We start from the raw sequence: 16,769 nt of genomic DNA, 5'->3' as shown, positions 1-16,769 counted from the left end.
CATCTGTCAGGTGGCCAAAAGGGGGTTACGGGTGCAATGTTGGTCTGACTTGCTGTGGAAGGGTACAGAGGAAACATTTGGTCTTGCATGGATAACGGTTGTACTTGGCTGAGGTTCACTCCAGCAGGGGAATAGCTTGTGCGCAGGAAGGTATAGAGCAGGGAAGAGAGTTTAGAAGGAAAATCTCCTGCTGAGGGTGTAGGGAGTTTAGCTTTTTATCCTGGGAATACCTGCCCTGGAGGGCAGGATCTGGCTAAGAGTGGTAAGATTGTTTTTCTGTTGGGTCCATGCAAACTTGTGCTGAAGAATCATTCTGAGATTCCTTCACAATGAGGATACTAAATAGAAAGGATGAGTTGGAGAATCATTGCAAGAAAAGACCTTGGAAATGCATCCTCATCAAAGGAGATCAGGTTGGCTATTATAAGGCCATGCATTACAAAGAAGTCAGCTACAGGTGATACCCCAATAATTCCTCAAATCCCTTTACACATATGCTCCTCAAAGGAGGAAAGGAAATTCTGTGTGAGGGGCATCATCTATGAGCGCGAGTGGTAGCCAGGGACCAGCATTGCTGCAGCAGGAGTACGGATGTGCCATGTGTGGATGGGTGCAGGTGGTTGAACGCACACTGAGAGCCACGTTCCACAGCCAGGAACTGCCAAGCACTGCCAAGGTCTTGCTCCTGAGCCTTCCTCAAGGCTCTGCCGTTGCTAAAACCTCAACCAACACCTTTTTGCATCCTGCCTGGTCCACAGCCCTGGGTCCTGCCTGGCTAAATGCTGAGGGATGGGGAGTAAGCAGGCACTGTTTCTGCACCGTGCTGTTGTTTCCCTCTGGCACCAGGTTAAAAGAAGGGTTAACCACAGCACAGAAGGACCACACTGGTTTTCCTGCCACAAAGACTCTTCCCAGCCATGGAGGTGAGGAGATGCCCCAGATACGATCATGCAGTCCAAACTATTTAACAGCTCTGATGAAAAACAATTTCTAAATTCAGCCATATCTTCACATAGGAAAAGATCCCACAATGTCAATTTAAAAAAAAAAAAAAAAAGAAGAAGTCACAGGAGCCTGGGAGGATGATTTAAGTTTGTAGTATGGGTGCCCTGCTCATGAGAAAGCCAGCTGCTGAGTGCCCCTGAGATGAGCTCAGCTTGCAGACTGGGGTGCAAACTTCAGGCAAAAGCATTTGCTGTTGGCAGGGTAACACCGGCGTGCTCCCCTCTGCTGCTCCATTTTCACTTTTGGACAATATTTTTCCACCTCAGTGATGATAATTCCCATATGTTGTCCTGCATTTATTAGGCCACCTTTGCAAACAGCTCTATCTGTGAGGCAGCATCTGCGTGATGGCCTCAGTCCTTCCCTGCAGAGCTCAGCATGAAGAAGGCTGAAAATACCGCCCGTTTGCCCTCCTTCCAAAGAAATAACTGCTTTTGTTCTGTACGCTTTGAGGGTTGGTAATAAATAAATAAGATAGAAACAAATTACTTTTTAAAAGCTTTCAAATGGAAAGAAAAATCCGGTGTATCACAAACATGTTACCACTTAGTTTCTGATCAAAACTGTTAGCGAGGACAAAGTGTTCTGTCTTACAATGACCAGCCATCAGTCACCCCTACAGGCCAGCCCAAGGACATAACTGCCAGCTTGACTCCGACTGGGTCTGAGGGCTCCGAGGTGAAGTTCAGCACAAGTTTATTCATCTGGCTGGAGCCACAGGAACTCAACATGGGGAAAAAAGTGTGCTTCCCCAAGTGGTAGTATTAAAGCATTTGGAAAAAGGAAAATATTCCTTGAGTGATGGCACCTTACTGAACAATGGGCATGACAGCTTGGAATATTAAAGCAGCATACATTTGCATTTAAAACAACCATTACCTGCATTTTTTTTAACTTGGGATAAAATTTAACATGTCATTACAATTGATTTAGGCAGTACTGAAAGCAAATTAATTAACTGTGGTATTCAAGGGTCAAAAATGTATAGTGAACAATATAAAGGGATAAGGAAGAGTAAGCTTAAGCAGCATGGAATATAGACTTAGAGGTTATTGTTATTTAATATGTATCATGCTAATATATGTGCCTAATATATGTTTAATTCATTGTGTCTGTAGTCTTATAAAAATCTGGGTATGTCACAAATAGATGAGAGATGCTATGAATGAGCCACGACACTGTTTTCTAATTTCTTCCCCCTGGGCAATTGCTGTCCCTAAAAGCAAACGTGCATCCATAGTGTGTTGTACGTTAGCAGCTGCTGTCATTTCTGCAATCAAATAATGAGAGACAGGTGAGGAAAATGGCTTAAGATTGAGTATGATAGATGAAAAACTTCCAGAGAGGTAGGATTTATCAATCCTTTCTGCTGGGCAGGGGAGGAGAGACCTTTCTTGCTCTCAGAAGTGGAGCAGGAAGCAAGGGAGGAAAGGCTGAACTGCCCCTGCACGTAGAATATGCTTTCTCTGCAATGCTAAGGATGAGATCTTTTCCTGCTGCAGAAGCTACTTCAGCCAGAACTCCAAGCTGGGCCGCAGAGGACTGGCAGCTGAAACACCTACCTGGGAGAAAACACTCCTGGTTCATGGGTCACCTGTCACCAATCCCTGGCTGACACCAGGATGTCAAGCCTGCCACTGAAGGCCACACAGCCCATACAACCTCTCTCGCGGCAACTCGGTTAGCAAGTGGCCTCCTCTCTTTCCCATGGCATGGGAAGACCACGGAGGAAGGGGCTTTCTAGGCTCCAGCAGCTGATGGACAAACTCACAGCCACTGCCCGGAGGGTGTGTGGAGGCCCTGGGGAGCAGCCAGCCCATCTGCCCAAAGCCGTATAGCCCTGCTGCCTGGCAGTACACAAGATATCCATGCCATGGACGGGGTTGGGGCAGGAGGGGCACTGGGATTGCATTCACTGCCTTCTCTCAATGCTCTCCACAGCATCCACCTATTCCCAGAAATGACTTATTTTGCAAACAGATCTATTTCTCATCATAAACAAACACACAAACCAACTTTAGTTGTCTTTCATTCATCATCCTTGTTATCCAGTTCTTTCCCAGGAGAGCGAATATTTACAAAACACTCCAACAGTTCCCCTTCCAACTCAATTGCATCATCCTTTTACTAGAAGTATGCATACTGAGGTACCAAAAAGCTACAGAGCTTGTTAAACAGCACTAGGAAAACTGGGATTTGTTCTGCAGCTCCCACCTGTCACCCTCCGGAGGCTGTAGAGGGAATCTTTACGATTGCACAGGACAGCCAAACCAAATGATGTGTGCTCTGGACACAAAACAGGGACCTTTTCTGCAAGCCCAAATCTAAAACGCACAAGGGCTGACTCGGTCCTTTCTCTTGCCAGGGCAGTTACTCTGACTTTAATTCATTCTACACTACTGTTTCTTTTCAACTTGGACTCTGTGTGTTCTGGATGAAACATTTGGATTTATTTTTTCCAGCTTGCCTCTGCAAAACACAGCCAGTATCGACCAGCGATGCTCGTCCTCACACTTTTGTCTGCCAGCCGCCCACCCCAAATGCCGCTGTGCCCGTGGGTCGCCCAAGACTTGTTTTCAGGAGTCCTGCCTGTGGCAGCTTTTGGATCCATATGGCACAGCGGCATGCAGCACCCTGCAAACCCCACACCACTCTGTGTTCTTTGGATTTATTTGGTGGAAGGTTGGGGTTGTGTCGTTTGGTTTCTGGGGGTTGTTTGTGGGTTTGGTTGAGGGTTTTTTTGGCATTTTATTTTCTGCCAGTGAAGAGAAGGAGGGCAAATTGTGAGAAACAAGTGAAAGAGGAAGAACTAGTGCTCCAACTGTTCCTTCTGCTATCGCTTGTCAATAGGTTGTTTCTTCAGGGTTCAGCTCTGACTGCAGCAGGAACAACTCACATTTCAGTAGATTTCACTTATTTCCAACAAGGAAGGCTAAAAGGAGGGCATCTTGCTTCCCAGGACCTAGCCTAGCTCCCAGCTGCCTGCTTTGTGGTCTGTGGTCTCAAAAGAAGGAAACAGGACCCAGCCACAAGGTCTACCTTTGATTGGCAGCCTGCTCTCACCGGGAATGCAGAAGCACTCCCACCTCGGAGTTTGGTTCTGCCTCACCTCCTGTGAAGCAGTTCACATTTTCACTGAAAGAGAGAGAGAAATGAGAGTAAATAGTGGGATTATTTTTATTTCATGAAGCCCCAAAGGGTTGCTTTTTTCCAGCCAGAATTGGCTGGCTCCTATTTTGTCAAAGAGCAGGCTGGCAGCAATGATGTCCATGAGGGATGTGGCTTTTGCTTTTATAAAGTCAAGTGAAAGACCTGATAGAGGGGACATGAACCAGCACGAGTGCTTGTGGCCATGAAGCTTATATTGGTAAGGTAAAATTACATTAGCATAAGTAAGTGCATTTTTGCTGATATAAGATGACTCCCAACAAAATCCTACTACTGGAGACTAAGCTAAAGTCTGCAGCCACAAGGTCTCTCATAATCTGGAGCAGGAAAGTGATAGGGAGCAGAAGAGGCACTCTGGAAGGCAGAAAAAAGACTACAAGTTTCTTCCAACACTGACCATTTAAGTGTTAAATGCTGCTGCAGGCCATCAATGGCCTGCAGCAGGACTCCAGTGCTGAAGTCCAGCCATTATTCTGTCCCCAACAAAATCAATTAAAGAATTGTCATTTAACTGAACAGGCCAGCTGGCTTAAAACAATCTAGAGACAAGCTGGGAATAATCTCCTGCAAATCTGCTGGGGCCAGAAGAGGAGCTTGGTAGGTAATGCCTAAAGCCCCTCACCCTTCTTTCAGCCCTTTTCACTCGCTAGAGGAATGTCCCTGGATCACAGGACCTGGTACAGAGTCCTCCACCATGTGAGGTGATAAACTCTTTTGACTAGAAAAGTATCCTGTCAACCTAAAACAGCTTGCTTGGATACCTGTACCCACTGTTTGCGTTTTGGAGCTGTGCTGCAGCCAGTGTTAAGAGTATCTGTTAGTATCAGTTTGATGCCCCATCCCTGGATGTCTTCAAGGCCAGGCTGGATGTGGCTTTGAGCAACCTGGTCTAGTGGAAGGTGTCCCTGCCCATGGCAGGGGGGTTGGAACTAGATGATCTTTAAGGTCCCTTCCAACCCAAACCATTCTATGATTCTATCATTCTTTCTGCTGTCGATGTAGCTTAAACCGCAGGGCCTATTACAGCAGCTTTAGATACTCCCCCTTTCAGCTGCCTATGGTGAGCCTACACGTGTGATTATCTTGCTGCCTGACTTGAAGGAGTCCCCAGTGTTACTACACTCATGTTGCGGGTAGAAGGAGCATGCAGCAGGAGAGTCTATGCATGCACATCTACCTGCACTTCCAGCCCTGGCCCAAGTTCTGCTCTGTGGGCCGCTGGCAGCAATTAGGGGCTCACAGGACCCCATTAGGAATGACAACTGCTTGTGCCAGCGATCCCCAGGAGAGCAAGTGACCCTTCCACTCTTCCCCACCACCACTGAGGATCTGCTCTTGAAACCGCTCACCAGTGGGCCAGCCCACCTCCCCCAAGCCCACAGGGAGCCCCCGCAATGAAGCCAACCCTACCCAGGTTAGATGCCCTCTTCCTCCAGGTCCGCGCTGAGAGCCCTGTTCTCCTTGCGAATGGAGCAATTATCTTTTATTCATAATTAGAGCCAAGTCTCCTAGAATAATCACAGAGCGCTAATGGCTCCAGGCAGGTTGGCAAAAAGAATTAATTTGGGCTAATTTGTCAGGTACTGGGGAAGTATGCAATGTAACGCATGCGTCATTTACTCGGCTTGCAGGGTCTCCGTTATGCAGACAGTTTGCAAGGCCTCTGAAGCAGGGGCTTCTCTTTGCTTGAGACACATGATCTCCCTAAAGCAACATCATGGAAACAGAACAAAATAAACTATCGACTGAAAAGGCAGCTACACATTGATATTTGACATGTTAAAAGCAATTAAAACCTGAACTTTATACTGCTTTATAAGAGCAAGCTACTCTGCACGTATTTTACTCCCTTCACTAGTACAAATATGATACTAATTCTGGGAAAATGGGCATCCAAAAGTCTAAATGAATAAACAAAGTACCTGAAAATCAATCGAGTTGAACAAAACAGTCATTAGTATTAAAGTCTTGTTCAAATACTTGGCAGAGGACTGAGCTAACATTTGCAGGCCTATAGAACTGAAGTGATCAATCAAATTACAAACCAAAGAAGCAAATGTGAGGTAAACTGCATTTTATGCATCTGTGTCTCTGACTGTGTATTCATTTTTTTCACCCATAATTCATCTTTACTCAGCCTGACTTGTCACAGAGTTACTGTGGGCAATTTATCAACCACTTGAGCATGAACTCTAAGCACCGTTCTTCTCCTCCCATCTCCCCCAGCCTCCTCATGCTGCCTCAAGGCACCAGGCAAGCTAAAAAGGAAGGCACAGTTGGGGTAGAAAAACTGTTTTGTTGGTAGAATTCCCTTATTCCTGGTGAGAAACAAATATACCTTAACAGAAAGGGATTTAACTACCACCCAGAAGGGAGAGAGTTTGCTTGAGCCACTCACTCAGAGGAACAGTCTCCAGGCCACGCAAATGAGAGTCCAAATTTGGTTTTAAAAACAAAACAAAAAAAAAACCACCCATCTACAGTTGATTTCCTTGTAGAAAGTGCAGCTGCCAGAGCTGTTGCTGGAGGTGGAAGGAGTCAACAGCTTGGTCCCACACCTGCTCTGAGGGATGGGAAGAGCTAACCAAAGATTTGACAGCAACCCCATGAGTAAAAGCATGTCCTCTCCGTTTGACAAACCAAACATTTTACTACAGATTTTCTAATTTCTGCATGGGAGTCACCCCAGTTTAAGCAGCCCCCATCTCCAGAGTCATTAGCCTAGCTCACTGTGCAGCCACAGAGAGTCCATCCCTCTCTTTAAGTGCAGTTCAAGTCACAGACAAGGTCTCTGTTGATGTTATAAGTGCAGGGAAGGGAAAAAACATGCAATTACCAAGGCAGAAAATGCTGGAGACTACTGAATGATTGTGGGGTGAGTAAAGACCTGGCAAATATTAAAGGGACAGTTCACAGTAAGGTAGCTCTGGCGTACCTCGGGGAGGGGCGAACCCATGAACTGTTTTGCCAGTTCAGATGCAGAATTTCTGAAGGAATCCATCTGATGAAGTTCAGGCAACATCCTGGTTGAGTCAAGTCAGTGTGGGCCCTCTCCGCTGCCCACACTCATTCTCCTTCAGCCCTGCCTGGTTGCACACCCACATATCTCTATGTTGGGGCATAGTAGTCATATGGGGGACACACCTGCTATAAAACAAATGTTATTGCCTTTAAGGCAAGTGATTCTCCAGGCTTTAATATTGTCAGAACTAAATCCACATGGAGATAAACCACAACTCATTGAAACCCATTAAAGGCTCTGACTGATTTCAATGGCTCTTGGATGAGGCCCTCAAACATGTCCTACCCATCCAGGTGCAGGAAAAAAGATTTCCAAAAATAGAAGCCTAAGGTAATCACTTGCTTTTCGACACTGCCAGACAACCACCATCACTCACAGGTTTCAGTGTGACCAGGACCACATGATGACCGTGAAAAACAAACATCCCACAACTAAAAATATCCCCAAACAAACTGTATCTGTTTAGACACCTATGCAGAAATGAATGTGTCCAAGTAGCAAAGGCCTTGGACATGCAATCAAGTTACCATGGCACCGCAAGCAACTGTGATTCTCCCCCTCTACTGCACTCTTGTGAGACCCCACCTGGAGTGCTGCATCCAGCTGTGGAGCCCTCAACATTAGAAGGATATCGACTGGTTGGAGCGAGTCCAGAGGAGGCCACGAAGATGATCAGAGGGCCGGAGCCCCTCTGCTATGGGGACAGGCTGAGAGAGTTGGGCTTGTTCAGCCTGGAGAAGAGAAGGCTCCGGGGAGACCTTATAGCACCTTCCAGTACCTGAAGGGGCTACAAGGAAGCTGGGGGGGACTTTTTACAAGGGCCTGTAGTGACAGGACAAGGGGTAACGGGTTTAAATTGAAAGGGGGGAGGTTTAGATTGGATATCGGGAAGAAGTTCTTCCCGGAGAGAGTGGTGAGGCACTGGGACAGGTTGCCCAGAGAAGCTGTGGATGCCCCATCCCTGGGAGTGTCCAAGGCCAGGCTGGATGAGGCTTTGAGCAACCTGGTCTAGTGGTAGGTGTCCCTGCCCATGGCAGGGGGGTTGGAAATGGATGATCTCTAATGTCCCTTCCAACCCAAACCATTCTGTGAGTCTACAGTTCTATATACATCAAAAATATGGCAGTAACTAAATATGTGTCCAGCCTGCGGCAAGAGATTATGCATGTTAGATCAAACTTCCTGCACTACAGAATAACCAAGTCAAACAGCCCTGCATTTGTAGCAGGTAACTACAACCTACACAGGCTGTCCCAGCAGATCAGGCAATGCGGGGATAACTTGTCATACCCTGGTAACGTGGTGGTATAGATGAAGCTTAACTAAGTATCTTGTTTAAGGTTTTTGTGCTGCTTAACACTAAAGTCTAGAGAAAGCAAGGTTTTATTTTCCCTGCTCCTCTTCTCTGACCTGGACTGGTGCAAGACAATTTGGCCCTGTAATTCCCACTTTCCAACAACCATGTTGTTGATGGTCCAAACAGCTAACGTGTTATATACCTTCCATTCAAACAGACATTTTCTAAAGTGTTCATGCTCCAAATGTTGGAAGATTATTTCCCAGACTATGCATGTGCACTGGAAGCCTCCGTACTGATCAGTTTCAGCTTTAAAAGACCTTCCACGATCAGTAGCTTTGAAACAAGTGGAAAACCAACTCACCTTTGGAGGAGGGTAGAGGTGACAAAGCGGTTGTCCTGGATCCTGTTTACACAGCTTCAAGGAATGGCAGACCACATCGGCATTCATTTCCCTGTCTATGCTGAAGGAAATGGTGCATAAATAAAGACTATTATGTTCTTCTGGGTGCATGAAAGTAGAAGCTATTTCCATGGGAAGCTAAATCTCCCCAGTGACAAACAATAACCTCAGCTCGCTTCACCGTGGCCTGTAATCGCTGCTCAGTACAGCGTCAGGTCCTAACGATTTTCTGCCACAGCATCCTACTCAGCATTTAAAATTGGATCCTGGGATGATGAAAAAGCACGGTGCTTTATATGCAGCACCCAAATCAAATACATTATGAATGTTCTGTTTTTTAATCAATCATAAGTCTGACAAAGATTTAAAGGTTAAAGTTAATGCACATGCAATTCGGCACATATGAATGTTCAATCATTAACTCAAGAAAGTAACCAGAAATCCTTCAAAGATCCTTAACCTTTAATCACCAAGCACAAGCTCTAGGATTGTTTCTTTCTTTTTGGGACACACCTCTGGGCTAATTAGGAATTAAATTAAAATGTTTGATTATAGCACTTCTTAGTCCTGTAAGCACTTTGCAATCCCTTGGCTAGCTTTAAAAATAAAAATAAAAACCCTAGGGAGGAAGAAGGTCTAGCAAAAGCCCTGTTAATTAAACTAAGGACTTTCAAAGAGGAATAAAATGACCTACATTTTATTTTTTTAATCACTTACATTACTTAGTAGGCTTACCCAAGAGTGTGTATCAAGGCTGTGAGCAGGGGCTGACAATTAGAAAGCTTGATTAAAGGTAGAAGGGAAAGCAAGAGCCAACTAGTACAGGGGGATGACTCTGTAGAACCTGTCTTGCACACACAGGTTATTCATATTCCTCCCTCAGCCAAACGAGCTGAACCTCAAAACATTAATTACATCAGGTGGGCCTGATCTGAGATTCAAATGGAGTATGAAAACAGTTACCAGTGGCAGCCTGTGTTTATTCACTCAGAAATAGCGGTGCCAAATGCCAAACCAGAATCACTCTCAAGCATCTCTGCTTTAATAATAACGTGATCTTAAGAATGAAACTCCTGCACTTCAGTCCAACAGCAGCTCTGCACACGTCAAGAACAAACTAAGCAAAGGCCTGAGAGGGCACAGCAATACTTACAGTTCAGCTATGTGTGGTCCGTAAAGTTCAGCAAGTATGTAACAGAAACCTTGCAGGTTTTCTAGAAAACATATATATATATATATATTTAAGTAATTGAGCACAATGAAACTGGTTTTATAACAGTCAAAATACAGCAGGACTTGGTTATTAAGGTGGATGCTGATTTATCATTAAGGGAAAGCATGTGAATCTATGACCTCAGTATAATACCAGAGAATGGGAAAACCCGAATTTCTAACCTTGCCTAAAGCCCTTCTCTGCCTTGAGGTGAGCCATGGGATAAAGACTAAAAGGGATAGCATTTGTTAAATGTTCTGAGTATGGCATCGTGGAAAAGTCAAAAGAAATCATACAGCATCTTCTAAGGGGTTTAAACAAAGAGATTGGTAGGTTTGCAAGAAAAAAGAAAACAAATACATAAATCAAAGTGTGGAAAGCGATGTAGGGCTTGATGCTACTGCTAGAGCTGCCTCAGAGCTTCTGGGGTTTGTGTGAGTTAAGAGAACGTGTTTTGTGTAGAGTAGGAGTTGCGCAGGAGTAATTGCATTCAAACAAATATCTGACACTTCTGTTTGGCTTCCTTTCACAGTCTGCAGCCGTGTGCCTTTTCGGGATGCTGGCTCAGGTGGCTTGCTTTAATCTGGGTGAAGCATGCTCTCCGTGCCCTCCAGAGGACAGCTCATCAGAGATTTCTTTAAGGTAGTGTTGTAAAAAAAAGTGGTCTCTGCACCCGAGCAAAGCCACTTTCTGGAAAGATGGGGGATTTGAATACAGGTAAGGCATGATGGTAGCACTGGTCAGATAGTTCCCATGAAAGAAAATTGACTGTTTCTTGGCTTGACCAGACGAGAACTGGTTAACCATGCACATCTCCTGCATAAGGGGTGTCAGGCTGTGTTTTGGCAGGGGTGGTGGTGTGAAAAGTCATGAAGAGGTAGATTCATACAAATGCAGTGATAATAAACTTCCAGCTCCTGAAATTCCTGAGAGATGTTGTTTTCTCTTGCACCTCCATTACCCAGGCAGATAACTATCTGTGCTTGGGAAAGAAAACATCGAGTATCCTCATCTTTCACAAAGGAAAGCCTTAGAAACCACCAAAGCAGCTGCTTCCCTCCAACTCTGGGCTGAATATTCAGTTTTAACCAGCGTCAGGCTGGACATGCCCAGGGCCAGGGGCATACAAGGTGGGTAGTTTTGCTCTGGGGAAGGGACAAAACCTTGCAGCGCTGACTCCATCAGCAGGCATGGGTGTGCTCTCGCTCCCACAGAAGCTCTCCTGCCAGGTCTGCAGAAGTCCCTGCTGGCAACCTGCCCCCAAGAAAGGAGGACTGGGACCAGAAAGGCATAGCAGGGAATGAAAATATAATTTCCTCAACACCCTCCTACTCACACAGTGTTGCAGGCAGTTTCTGTAACTACGACAGCTGATTTTTCTTATCCTATGCCAGGTGTTTTATTTCAATCAAGTTATTAGCTTCATTTCTTTGCTTCCTTTGCAACGTAACTCCTCTCTAGAGTTGGCTCTTTAGAAGCAATCTGCAAGTTAAAAAATTGGTTCCTGGCTAGAATTAGAGTTTATTCTTGTTCAACTAAAAGGAAAGACACCGCAGACATCAACAACACTGCATTTGGTATCAATGCTGATTAAAACACCCTCTGATGAAGCCGGTTCACAGGGCACCTGGCTCCCTTTATTATCCCACAGGAGAAGGTGGCTGGCTTCCTCAACACTTTCCCTGTGCATCACAACATGGTGTCTTTATGATATTCCCAAACCAGTGGGTTTTCATTACATTTCTGGGCCTGGGGGAGCCAGCTGGCTGCTGTAACTTGTACCGGTGGCTGCGAGGAGGGGAGGGTTTGGCTGGCCATCACCTCTGGGGAGTTGATGTTGGGGGTCTCCTGGTCACACTGATTTCTAGGTGCTGATTTCCTTATGCATATAGGATGTTTGACATGTGAATACCCCATGGTGTAACACATGATGGGTGATAAAAACAACAGCAATAACATAAAATCATTGTTGAGTGCACAGAGTCCTCTTGGAAGATGCAGATGCCATTCAGGCTTCGGCTTCCAGAAAAACAGACCCAAGCCACGGGCACTATTTACAGGACTTGCCCTCCGAGTCAGCCTGCATTCATGCATTCACAAACCTCCAGCTCTGCTAACACACCCAAGGAGAGGATATTGCAAAAAGAAAGGTCTGGTAGGAAGAAGCTGCATATGTCAGAAAGGAGGGGAAGAGAAAGTGAGAGAAAACAATGAATAACATTGAGGGTTCAGGGGCAAGAGAAGGGCTTAAACCAAACTAGATGCTAGAAAATTTAGAGAAAATTTATGCTTGCTTTTGCCCTGCTTCAGATAAAAGAGATCCCCTGAACCGCCCTGTTCTTATGTGATAAAAATCCAGAAGTTTTCCTCTATAGCTTCATAGTCCTAGAAACACAAATTCTGGCTGAATCCCAGAGGATAAATATTTGCAAGAAAGATGGTATTAATCGTGTTTCCATTTCCACTCAAGCTCTAAGTTGTTTACACAGCAGTGGCCGACACAGAAACAGAGCGTGACTCAGAGGCAATGCCAGAGGCAGACGGTCTCAAAGCACATTTCAGGTATGAGACACCTCTGTTTCATCAGGCAGACAGCCAGCATCCAGATAAACACACATTCTTGCTAACAGCATCCCTTACATCATAAATACTGCCCATTCCCCCAGACCTGGCCTTTCTGTCTGCTCGAGAGCCTCCTCCACCGTTCCTATTTTCATAGGATTATTGGCCACGTCGCTTGAATCACACACACTGCAAATGTTCCCATATAAATAAGGATGTGATTGTGTTTTCTACACAGCCTATGGGATTGAGTGGATTGATGGGTACTGAATTTTCCCCTCTCTCTTTCTCTAAACGTCTTTTTTTCTTGAACTTCGTCTAACTTCAGTGAACGCTTGATCCAAACCCAACTTGATTATGATCAAAATTATAGGAAGCCCTTCAAAAAAACCCACACGAGTTCTTCTTCCCTTGTTCTCCCAAGGGAAAGTCCCACTGTCATTAATCTGTTGCTGTTATTCTTGCAATCAGTTGTAGGCATGTGTATAATATGCAATTGTTCCTTCAGGTGAAATGGCACAGCCTGCTTTAGTAGGTTAGCTCCTCGTGATCATCCAAAGCTTTCCCATTGTTTCAAGCAGCAAGAAGAAGCTGTTGACTGCTGCCAGGCTGCAGGGTTCACCTCCCGGGAGAGGATAAATTGGGTTACACTGTAGCTCCCACACAATCCATAGGATTTTTCACTCCTTTCAAGTTCAAGTTCAGGGTCAGGTTATTTTCTATTGGGTGTACCCATGCATCTCACAGAAGGTAACTGGATTATGCAGACTTAACAAAAGGGATAATAGGATTTTATGTGTGTAAAGAATGGCAGCTGCAAAGAAATATCTTGACATGTCAGCGGAACAAGGTCCACTGAGTGAATCATGAACATAAAGCTAGCATGTCATATTTTAAAAAAGAAAATTGTGTTTTAATAGCAGGATCAGCGCTTCTAATTGTAACTTCACGGTTATGTGCCTGTAATTTAAACCACTGAGGATATGACTTATGGAATAGAAATCAGATAAGCATCATTCTATCAATGAATGAATCACGACAATTACCTCCCTGCCCCATTCGGCATCAGGAAATCGTCTCTTGGAAAGGAGGGAATTAATATTCTACACGCATCTTCTGTGAAACTAGGGTCTATAGAGCAAGATGTTTTCTCAGAGATACAATTTGTGAAGTCCTATAAAAAAGACTTTTAAACGAAGTATCCTAAGCCATCTTTTTACATTCACGGCGTTAAAACGATATCATGAGCGTGAGATCTAGTTACTTTAATAGTTGTAGGATTGGTCTGTGAGGCATAAAGCTGTTCTGGCATTCAAACTGTTCCCTGTTTAGGGATACAGATTCAGACAGCTAAGCTCCTTTGGGCAGACAAAATAAGGGGCATAAAAATGGGAGTCTACATATATTCACACGGAATAGCTATTGCTTTTGAAATATGTACCATCAATTACATTTCACTAGCTTTTCTGTGCAGACCAAATGCTCACATCTCACACTTGTCAACTGCAGCTCATTTTTGAGATTTTACAATAGCGGCTTCCTGTATCTGCTGAAAACATTTTCATCTTCACAGATGCTCTAAAGACCCATATCAACAAGAAAGAGGAGTGGCTGGGCGTACAGTGATTCTATTCTTAAGCTGCTAACAAAGAGACAAATGGAGAAAAACTGAGGGAAGCAGTCTGTATGTGTTGGTGCTCACATGCATGTGGGCTTAATACAACCGCTTACATTCTAAGTTTGGGACAAAATCTCAGCTCTAAAGCCAAGTGAGCCACGCCACTGACTTCCCTGCAGATAGCACCTTGCTATGTTTCAGCGACGTTCATTTGAGATGCGGCATGAGAATCGGATACAGCTTTTTCAGACTCCGCGTGTGAATTTTTAATTAACAGAGAGATGCAGCAGTACCGACATAACATATGGCATATTATTTGGTACTTACCAGGTATGTAGTTGCACAGTCTCTCCATGGCTGCCTTTACCGTGCTGTTGTGCCACTGTGCAAGCTGTTCAACTACAGACACCACAAGCACGCATCCTTCAAGCAAACAAACAAGAAGAGCGAATACGGTTATCTCTGAAGTGTGATGAAGGACCCCACGCCGTAGAAGTATTTCGGGCATAACTGGGCATTTCATTTCTTGAGATGCTCCATGGCGGAAGAGTGTTCAAGGGGAAAAAAATATCTGTGAATTTCTGGTTTTATTCAAAACCTGTAAGTTATCACACAGAGGATGCCAATGCCAGAGGAGCAAAAAGAACAGCCCCGGATGTTGCTCCTGAGAAAACGATTTTCCATCCTTTCAAGGATGAAAAACAAAGAGCCCGGGGGACAGCCACTGTTAGAACTGCCTGCTTAGCCACCTGCTTGCTCATTTCTCACAAGAACAAAGGCACAGGTCTGTACTCGCCAGGCCTCCTACACCTCTCCACAAGCCACACAGAGAGTTACCGAAACTGAAAAACAGAGGGTGTGACTGCCTGCAGAAGACACATCGCGAAGCAGACATATGTGCTGACCACCACAAAGCATCCCTGGCATCATTTCCTCACAGATTTTCCTCCGAAGCCCAGGGGTGCTTGGCACGCACAGGGCTGCTGGGCCCAGCTATGCATTGCTAAAGCCAAAATGTCTTCAGAGTTCATTCTGTTCTCCTTCTGTGGTTGGGAAGAAACCATTTGCTATATCCTACGAAGCTGCTTATTTCTCATCACTAGCCTGGGGGCGAGCAGGGCTAAAGCCTAGTTGCTCCTTGAACTAGCTGTGGCTGAGATACAAGAACTTGCACACCCTAGGAAAGCATTTCTTGAGATGTGCAGCACTGTTCTGTGATATTTTTGGGAAGAAGTAGGTTCAATGTGGTCCCCATACAGCAATCATTCAAAATCCATGTGATGTCTATAAGTTTGTTTCAAGTTGATTTTAAATTGCTGTAGGCCAGCACTGTGCTCTCTCTCTCTGCAGTGGCTTCACCATTCTGTAAAGAAGCCGCATTTGGTGATGCAAAGTCTGACCAAAACAGTCAGACAGAGTGAGGTCCCAGCCTTTACTCAGAGCCTGTGTAACAGAGGTAGGTAACCCAGGCAGCCAGGAGACAGGGAGCTAGGACACCAGTTTCCAGCAGCCTGAATAAAGATTCCTCTTCTTAATCCCTGTAGTTGAACCCAGTTTCCTTCCTGCTGCAAGAAATCTTAGCTCTCAGAATTTGCTCTGACACAGTCTAGTAATGGAGGTGAGTCGGAGCACTTGGATGCGGATGCAGATCCATCTTTTTCCAAAGCTTAGGAGTATTAACGTTTAGGGTGTTCAGACTGGCACAACTCTTCAAAGTGAGCTCTTAAATACTTTCCAAGTACCTCTGCCTATGTGCTATTAAATCAAAGTGCTGGTTTTCAATGTAAATAACTTTGACGCTCTTATGGATCAAGTGGCAAGTCAAAGAGGAGGTAATACACTTGGAACTAACTGTAAGACCAATATATTTGAGTCTTCTATTACTTCTTGTACCCCAAATACAGTAATCCAGTGGAAATTACAGTTCACTTGCCACCTCTTTTGCAGGGATAAAAGCCCACTTCTCCATACTTATTAAATAAAACGCTCACCCAAAGTCCTCTGCAGAATGAATTATAAAGCATGCTAAGAGCCATTACCTCTAGTCAGCCTAAAAGAATAGGAGAATAAATGGACACAGGCACAACGAATCAAAAACCCTGAAGAAAGTAATTCCTTCTTCCCTCTCTGCCCCCTCCCCATAAAACAGCTATGTGTTAGCCCAAAGAATTAACAGTTAATTAATACACAATAGCTCATAAAGAAGAAAAAAAAAAAGTGGAATAATAAAGAGCAAAACTAAAACTGAAGGGGACATCCAAGCTGGAGGGCAAAGCGTGCTCAGGACTTGGCTGGAGGAACAGCCCAGGGCCATCTGGTCCCTGTTTAACCACTAGCAGGTGCCTTAGCACAGCCTTATCCCATGCCATGCCGCAGGCAATGCTTGCAAAAGGAACCAGTCCCCAGAGCACATTTAGACAAGGCTATCCAGTCAAGGGAAGGGGAGTTGAGGGGTGCAAGAGATTTCAGCAGTTTGGGTGC

General features: G+C 44.9%; 1 protein-coding gene across 1 annotated transcript in view; it reads right to left on the bottom strand.

Moving 5' to 3' along the window:
* Nucleotides 1–14,711, bottom strand: part of AOAH (acyloxyacyl hydrolase (neutrophil)) — a gene marked incomplete at its 5' end in the record, with an annotated part of 47,432 nt that extends 32,721 nt beyond the window's left edge. The window contains 3 exons of the mRNA XM_010157862.1: nucleotides 8,857–8,956; nucleotides 10,049–10,109; nucleotides 14,616–14,711. Coding sequence (XP_010156164.1) covers nucleotides 8,857–8,956; nucleotides 10,049–10,109; nucleotides 14,616–14,711 — 257 coding nt within the window. The remainder of the gene's footprint in view (nucleotides 1–8,856; nucleotides 8,957–10,048; nucleotides 10,110–14,615) is intronic.
* Nucleotides 14,712–16,769: the final 2,058 nt, after the last annotated feature.

This window comes from Eurypyga helias, unplaced genomic scaffold (genome assembly GCF_000690775.1).
Source record: "Eurypyga helias isolate BGI_N326 unplaced genomic scaffold, ASM69077v1 scaffold8028, whole genome shotgun sequence".
Taxonomy (NCBI): domain Eukaryota; kingdom Metazoa; phylum Chordata; class Aves; order Eurypygiformes; family Eurypygidae; genus Eurypyga; species Eurypyga helias.
This window is presented reverse-complemented; position numbering and strand designations above follow the sequence as displayed.